Below are 8,474 nucleotides of genomic sequence, written 5' to 3' on the forward strand. Positions count from 1 at the left end.
TAAAGTCAGTCCCAGTGCATTGGGGAGGAAAATGTATTTTGAAATTGCAACCTGGCGAATGAAAAGTTCAAATAGTGAATGCAAGCAGATGGCTGCTCTGAAATGTGTCTGACTCAAACTTTTTAAGACATAATGCCTTCCATGGACATGGACTGATTTGTCCTTGTCCTTCTTGTGTTCGATGCAATTTGAGTAGAAGTATTAGATCATTTTTAGACTGAGTTGAAAACTGACACCAGTAATGTTATCTCATATCTAACTGAGCACTAACTTGTGTTGGCCAACTTGTGTCATTCAAATCTAATAGACATCACCGAAAGTTTACGAGGGGTGCTTTGAAAGCTGAATGCAGCAGAGTGCGCAGGAACATGTACCAAAACGGGATCAAATCAAACTTGGCATAGCACAGCAAATGTTGAAATGTTTAAAGAAGGCAAGCTAGGAATTGCAGTCAGTAGACTGCAGACAGGAAAGCACTATCAATGTAGCCAAATCCAAGATGATAACATTGTTTCCTGATTCGAGAAAGCCTGTCCAGCTGCCCGGACCATCGTCAGTCCATGATGAGCTTGTTTGTCAAAACGTGCCATTGAAATGCAGCCAATTGCCATTACTTGATGACAGAGTAGCTTTTTGCTCTCCCTGTCGAATAATTGTCTTTTCAAACACTCCGATAGATATGTCGAAGCAGTTTGATTTGATAGGGTTTAATTTCAAAGGCTGTGACGGCGGAAGAGGAAAGTGGCGCATCAAAGCAAAGTGCCGCTTCATTCGAGCCGCACGTAAAACATATCAAGGTGTAAATTGCTCTTAATTATTCCCTTTCATAGCGCCAACATCACAGTGGCATCAACATGTCTGCCTGTCAGTTGCAGAGCGTGTATTTTCATATGACAAGCACAATGCTGGTGCTCGCCGCACCGACAGCAAACGTGTCAGCGCAAAGTGGAGGATACAAAAAGGGAGTTTAGAGCCCAAAGTGGCAGCCATTCTCCCTGTAAAGTGATTTATCACACCGCAGTGCTGCTTTGGGGTTTGTCAAGCTGTGATAGCAGCCTGACTTAAGCGTGTCATCCTGCATCACACACAATTTTAGCATCTCAACTTGACCTTCAGAATGACCACCAGTCTCTTTAACGTGTTTCATAGGATGATGTCACTGTTCAAGAACTTCCGGTGTGTTTGCCGACGTTGACACAAACTAACTTGCAAAAGCTCTGGGAGTTTCTTTGACGAGCTCCTCCTGACAGTGAACGCATCCCCTCTCTGCTCCCGTCAGGGGGGATATTTAGTCTTTCGCTGATTCTTTTTTCTCGCCTTTTCCCTCCATTAGCCACACACAAACATCACCTCCAGCTGTATGACAAGAGGGGATCATTATGTGCGCGCACAAGGCGATGGCAAATTTAGCGATGAGCTTGTCGGGGCTGAGGGATTCCTCAAATCTCTGTGCCAGCAAGTTAAGACATCTTCATCAGATGGAGGGTAGGCACAGAATTTAATGAGCACGGTGACAAACTGCGAGGAAGAAATAGAGAATGTTTGGGTTTACTCGTCAACATTTGGCCGGAACTACAATTACAACTGGAATTGAGATATTTCTCATGGTGTCAATTATGGTTTAATGTTCATTCACCTGAGTTTGGTGCAAACACTGCAAGCTTAGTTCCCTCTCAGTGATAGTGTGTCAGCGAATGCGAGTGGCCTTCTATCTTAATGTGCCCTTTGACTGAATAAATTACCAGTCCGGTGTGAAGTCTACCATTCATCCTAAAGGAAATTAATGTGATAGGAGAGATGGGTACTTTTCTTTACGTTTCTAAGTTTGATGCCTTACTTTAAGTTGAGTTCTTTGTCCTATGACCTGCACTTGGCAATTAGTAATGTTGTAGTCAAGACCGCTCATACTTAGACAAAGACATTACCAAGTTTCGAGATCAAGACAAGACCAAGACTTTTGGAGGTTGAGACTAAGCATTGCAGGTAGAAAAGATCTTATTTTTTGCTCAATGTCTTAGAATGTTTTTTTTTTTACGATAACATTTCCGGTGTGGTTTATTTTACGGTTACTTTACCTGTCTTTATGCTTCTTCTCGGTATGCAGATAAAAGTTGGAAGTTGTGCCAGTACCAAAGAATTTGCATGTTGGAGAGTGTTTCTGCTTACATTTCACTTGGCAAATGAAAATCTTTTGGAAACCAAACCTAGTTACTGGTGACTTTGTCGACATTTTTTCTTATCTTTCCTGGGCGCTGCGTCTTGAGTAGTCTTCCCTTTCACTCTTTGTGTGCATGGGGCATTGGCACTCCAGGTGACACCAAGAAGGAAGCGGAACACCCTCCATCTGTGTTTCACACTGTTCACATTTCTTGGTCTCAACCGGTCTTGATAAAAAAATCCTGAGTCCATCCTGTCCCAGACCAAGACAAGACAGAGTAAAAATGCCTTCGATTCCGAGACGAGACTCTTAAAAATGGTTTCGGGACGAAAATCGATCTCGAGAACTACAACACAAGCAATTAGATAACAATCTTTCTCCTACTATCAGAGATCCTTGTGAGGTTTTTGGAGTTTCCAATGCTCTGTTGTGGATAACAAACAAATCTGACCTTCAAGCTGATTGACCATCATATTTAAAAAAAAAAAAAAAATCTTAGCAGGAGGAGCCGTCACCATCTTTGTTTCTGCGTTGGCTTTCAAAGTTAAGCGCCGCTCTATGAATCCTGAAATTAATCATTGACAAGCTTATTATTGGGTTAAGAATAGGAGAAGATTGTGCTTTGTTGGAGGTCACTTTTTTGATGTAAACTCTGCCTCTTCAAAATTTGTCACGGCTCTTTAGAGCGACATCTGCGTTTTATAAAGCTCCACGCAGAGGCAGGATGTGTGCGTGTTCATGGCACTCGGCTTTTACAACAATGCCATTTACACCCTCGTTGCTCTCCCATAGACCCCAAAGGAACGGAAAGAGCGAGAGTTGAAAAAAACATTCACTGGAAATGCATGCGCTGCTAAGGGGGCATCATACAACTTGTGTGTTTCTCTTTGTGCCCCAAAGGCTTTTCATGCTTTTGAAATTGCTTCAGGCAATAGAAAAAAGCCAAAGTAGTCGGCGGAAGCAGCATTAAATTACCAAGACGCTTGCAAATCTTTAATCAGTTGAGAGATTTACTATGTCAACCGTGTCACTGGAGATTTTTCTAAAGCTATTTCTTATAATTAAATGCAGACCTTGAACTGGACAAAAGAATGAATCAGGTGATGTTAATGTCACAGGGTTGGATAAAGACTCAACAAATATGTGTGGGAACACATAACTTTTGCAGATGACACTCTAATTTGGATGTCATGTGCATGTAATTTCCTATTCATGCAAAACCCCCCCGTCCTATTTTGTATAAGGTCAAAAAACATAGGTGCAGAAAGTGGATGGTCACCTAGATGCCCTTTCCCCATAGCAGCTGGAAAAGATTGGCTTTACTCAGCATTTCAGGTTATGCTGAAACCAGGACACTGTCCCAATTCAATGAGTGCATTTCCACATGCCGTCTGAACATCCTAACAACATTGCCAAGGTTTGGTCTAACACCACCATTGTGGGTGACTAGTCTAACCCGTAGACAAGATCCTAACCATGCAATAAACTCCCCTTCAAGGAACCAGGCACTCTTTTTCAGTCAGGTAGCCAATTAAAGACACTGTGTGATCAGGTTTTAGGAATCAACCGCTATTGTAGCTCAAGTAAGACTGGAGAGACTTTTGGCTGTGATTACATTTTTATGTTCTGATTGGATCCCTCAGCTCGAAACAACAACCCCAGCTTTGTACCCTTAGTCTGCTTGATTGCCACCAGTGCAGCAGCTCCAATCAGCATCTATGCAAATGCAAGAGTGCAATATTTGAAAATGGATTTAATATTGTCATTGTGCATTTTTTTTTAGGTTGAGGTGATGTTGATGATGTTATACTCCTTAGTAAAATGGTAAACCCCTGTTACATTTCTGAATGTAATATGAATATACAGAATGTAATCCTTTGGACAACGGTCACTCGTGATCTGTTTTCTTGGTGCTGGTCTTACAGGTAACGGACTCACTCCGCAAGTGACCTTTCAACTAATATGGGATTTGCATGCACATTCTCACATTATCATTTTGATGAGACAGTAATGGAAGAAGGAGGCCTCTAGCAAAGCGTCACAGCCACATCTCCAATCTTCAGTTATCGATCCCCAGAGCCTGCACTGAGGTGCAAGGAATGAATCAAGAAAAACAGATCGTTAATGATTTTAATTAGGTGATCTGTCAGGCTGCGATTGCCAGATGTAAGCGTATGCATTTGGGTCGATTGCAAACAACCCCCCCTCTGAGATCCTGTCTTGTCACCTTGGGCCTCTTGAAATGGAGGTTGGCTCGTGCTCAATGAGTAGATTGGAGCGCAAAAATGTGTCAATGCATATCTGTGCAGCAGGACGGCTCACTGGAGAGAATTGTCATCTATTATAGGGCTCAATCATCTTTAAAAGGCGTGCTGCGGCCAACATTTTGTAATCAATCCTATGAGGTAATTTAGTCTGCAGACGGCAGGAGAGCATGACACCTGCTTGCTGAAGAGCTGTTGTAAAAGTCCTTCCCCCTTTTTAAGATAAACAGAATGAGAAAGTGCGTCTATACAGACTGCAGACAAATCTCATATTCACTACAGACTAAAACATCATTACATATTTATGAGTCAGTGCCAGATGACAGGCGCGGAGAAAGGGAGGAACCGGGGCGACAACACCGAAATGTGTCTGGTGTTTCTGTGAGAAATCTGATCGCACTACTTCAAACAAACTCTGATGATCTAGTGTTGCCACCCCCAAAAAGATTATTATAGAAAGATGGTAAAAGACTTTTGATAAACAATTCATCAAATTAATCAGCAATTGCAGCACAACTTCAACATATTCTGACTGTAAGCCCTAAAGTAGGAATAGGTTCTTTTTGACAAGAATTTAAGGGTGTATTCAGACCTGACTGCTGGTCCGGACCTACACGCATTGAATCCTGGTGCGGATTAAAGAACCGGACCGAGACCCACTTTTTAAAGTGGTCTCGGTTCGCTTCCAAAAGGACTCTGGTGCGGTTCGCTTCAGGTGTGAATACAAACAGCGTAGATCCGAACCAACTCCAGGATAGATGCGCATTTTTGGACTTAACAAGCCACCGCATGTTTTCCTCCATTTACGGGTCTGTGCCCCGTGTCGCCCTTGTCATTGCTGTCCAATGGGAGTACAGATCATCACAAGCGTGGACGTGGTTACAAAATACTAATTTTGTTGTTTTTTATAATTCCTTATTAAATGACAGCTCTTTTCTTTTTTTTTTTTTTTTGATTTACAATAGATGTTAACAATTCAATCAAACAATTCTCCTGTGTTTTTTCAGCTGGAGAGCCCGCTGAAGGCTTCCACTGCCAAGACGAATGCCGCATCCTCGGACACTCTGACCGCTGTTGGATGCCTCGCGTCCCCCTGCCGGCACGCGTCAAGTCGCCTGAGCATGCTCGTAACGTCATCGCTTTGTCAATCGAGGCCACCACTGTGGACGTACCCCACTATGAGGATGGCACCACCAAGAGGACTTTTGCCACCTTTGGCAAGGACGGGCCAGAGGATGTGGAGCGAGGTGATGTAAAGGGGAAACGGACTCATGAGTCACAGGTGTGCAGTCCCAAGGCCAACGGCGGCGCCGTGCGCGAAGCCGGCAACGGGCGAGAGGCGGCCAGCCCCATCACTTCCCCCATGCACCTGAAGAGCCCTTTGTCCAAGCCCTCGTCCGCCTACAACACACTGAAATGCCGCGACGCGGAGCGCATTGCCAACCACAGTCTGCTCCGGCAACCAGAAGGCAAAGACAGCGAGCCGTCGGTGCGGGAGTTTAACACGCTTCTGCACGACGGCCGTGACAAAGAGTCCCCCAGCAGCAAGCGCTTGAAGGACATTGTGCTTTAGTGAGCTTCTCCGCTACGCGCTTACAGCTCACGCGGTGTCAAATTCACATACCATATATAAATATACAGTATATCCTGCAATAGCTGTGTGTACACGAGAAGAGTCCGGCCGTGGGACTTGACCAGACACACCCGTTTGCGGTATGCAGTATTCAAGAGTGTGCTGCAGCTAGTTGTGTGCTCATGCCAAGGTAGTAGATGTGGCTTCGTTGTAGTCGCAGTACTTTCTCCTTATTTGCATTCTTTTTTTTTTTTATATAAGCAGCGATTGGACAGGCAGGTTACTGTTTACTGCACAGACATGGCCAGCGGAGCACTCCAGCTCCCACGCCAAAGCGGGACACATTGGACACCCGAGGTGCCAACACCCGAGTACAGTTATGCCTTTTGGACGACTTTTTGTATCACAATTCAACATTTGCCTTCTTTGATTTTGGCAGTTTGTTTCAAGCTGCCAAAATCTGCTCTTGGTTCCTTTGTATAGTGAGATCAGTCAGTGTAATAAACAAGACACACAGGATTCATCTCAAAAGGTATTTGTGCATTCGAGGGAGATGTAAAATGATGACCTATCCGTCCTGTTTGCACACACCCTGTCTACTACAAGACGCTTTCTCTGCATCTGCGAGGACACGCCGGCGTCACCAGACTGTGAGCTCTTTACAGTATTTATACTCAGATGGAGCTAAGTGAACTGTGGCTATCTGTGGCTATACCCCCCCGAAGAACAATGTAAGCAGAATAGACAGTCGTGTTCACACCCGGTTGTACGACGCCGCATCTGTGACGCCCAACCTTGATTGTAGCCAACGGAGCACAAGTTAGGATCTTGTGCTCTGTGGAGTCTTGTACCTTTTTCTGACTTTTGACTATGGGGCTAGGATAGAAGGGATCGTCACTCTTGTCTTGCTATGTGGAACTCTGTATAGAGTTTTATTATTATCATTTTTATTAACCTGTTGTTATGTGACAATCCCTTTAATATTTTGTTTCAACAGATTTAAAAAAAGACAGATAAAAATAAACATTGGTGTTCAACTGAAGCTACAGTAGCGTTTGTAACACAAACACAAAAAAGGGGAAAAAAACAAGCCAAAATATATTTTATAGATAATTTAAAAATGTATAATGAGAATATTTAATGCTGTGTAGTTATTCTATGAGTAAGTTATACTTACTTTTGTTTTTTATTTCTTTTTTGTCTTTTGATTTTTATATTGAAATAGTTTTTGTTTTTTGTTTTTAATTTTCAAAATGAACGTGAATTTGTTTTCTTTGACTGTGATGCCCCTGGAAACTGTTGACTTGCAGTCTACCTTGTTGTAAAGAATTTCTTATTGGTCAGTTCTTGTGCCATCAAGTTTCTGTGTGGACAACTAGAAAATGTTAAAAAAAAAAAAAAAATACAAAAAAAAAAAAAAAAAAAAAAAAGCTATTCCAGCACCAACATTAGTGTGTCTGTTCAATGAGCATTAGAGTGAGATAGCAAAAGAAACCAAATAAAATAAAATAAAATGAACCAACAATGCAAACATAAGACCTGTAATCTTACACTCAAGCTGATAATTGGGGTTCCACCTGGCGTTATACTGGGCCAAAAAAAAATTATATATATTTTCAGATATTTCACTGAGAGCTTGGGCTCACCCAGCACTCGTCACGCATCTGTTGATCTGACACAAAGTTTTTATAAGAGTGGTATAAACAAGACCCCTGGCCCCCACAAGCAGCAGGCTTATGTCTGACATGACAAACATCGGAGGCACGTCAGCAATGTGGTTTTATGTTGCTTTGCAGTAAACTTGTACAATGTGGATCGTGTGAATGAAAGTGGACGGACTGCATAAAAAAAAAAAAAAAATCTAGATCTTGTAACTGAATGTTTTGCTGGTCTCACCCTTGGCTTCTGGCAAAATGAACATCAGAATAATCACTGAATGTATACAGCAGCTTATAATTAAACTATTAAATGTGCTCTGCCTTGTTGACTGATCTTTCCTGCACACACGTCAAAAACTAGAAAAAAAGAAAATCCACTTTAGGAAATGATGTGTGAGCGTCAAGCAATTGAGTGAGTCTTTTGGCTTGGCAACACTGATTTATATTGAGCGAGTTGATCGTGGAAGAATTTTCACAGTCAAATTTCGTGTTGTGGCTCGAGCAATGCATGGGTTCTTTAAAAGCTCAAAGGCTGATCAAGAAGCTCACTTGACAACACTAAAAACTGCTGGTATCTTTGCATCGTGATTCAAGCATCTCAACAACAATGGACCTACAATTTACTCACGACTAAATGCATACAAATATTCCAAACAACAATTATGTAACACAACTTCAACATGGCTTTTTAGGCCTTTCTTTCCCAGATTCTTTCAAGGAATTACAGTTCATGTGAAAGTAAAAACTGTGTTGATTTTTTTTCAAAGACTTACTTACGCCTGAGGTGGGTATACAGAGGCAAATCGAGGACAAACACGAAA

The 8,474-nt window shown here is 42.3% G+C and overlaps 1 protein-coding gene across 2 annotated transcripts in view; it reads left to right on the forward strand.

Moving 5' to 3' along the window:
- Window positions 1-7,968, forward strand: part of pcdh19 (protocadherin 19) — a 58,253-nt gene extending 50,285 nt beyond the window's left edge. For both annotated transcript variants that reach the window (XM_088385414.1, XM_088385424.1), the window contains one exon: window positions 5,430-7,968. In XM_088385414.1, the coding sequence (XP_088241540.1) occupies window positions 5,430-5,995 (566 nt within the window). In that variant the 3' untranslated portion in view covers window positions 5,996-7,968. The remainder of the gene's footprint in view (window positions 1-5,429) is intronic.
- Window positions 7,969-8,474: the final 506 nt, after the last annotated feature.

This window comes from Syngnathus floridae, chromosome 1 (assembly GCF_059516105.1).
Source record: "Syngnathus floridae isolate MCC-2025c chromosome 1, RoL_Sflo_1.0, whole genome shotgun sequence".
Lineage (NCBI taxonomy): Eukaryota > Metazoa > Chordata > Actinopteri > Syngnathiformes > Syngnathidae > Syngnathus > Syngnathus floridae.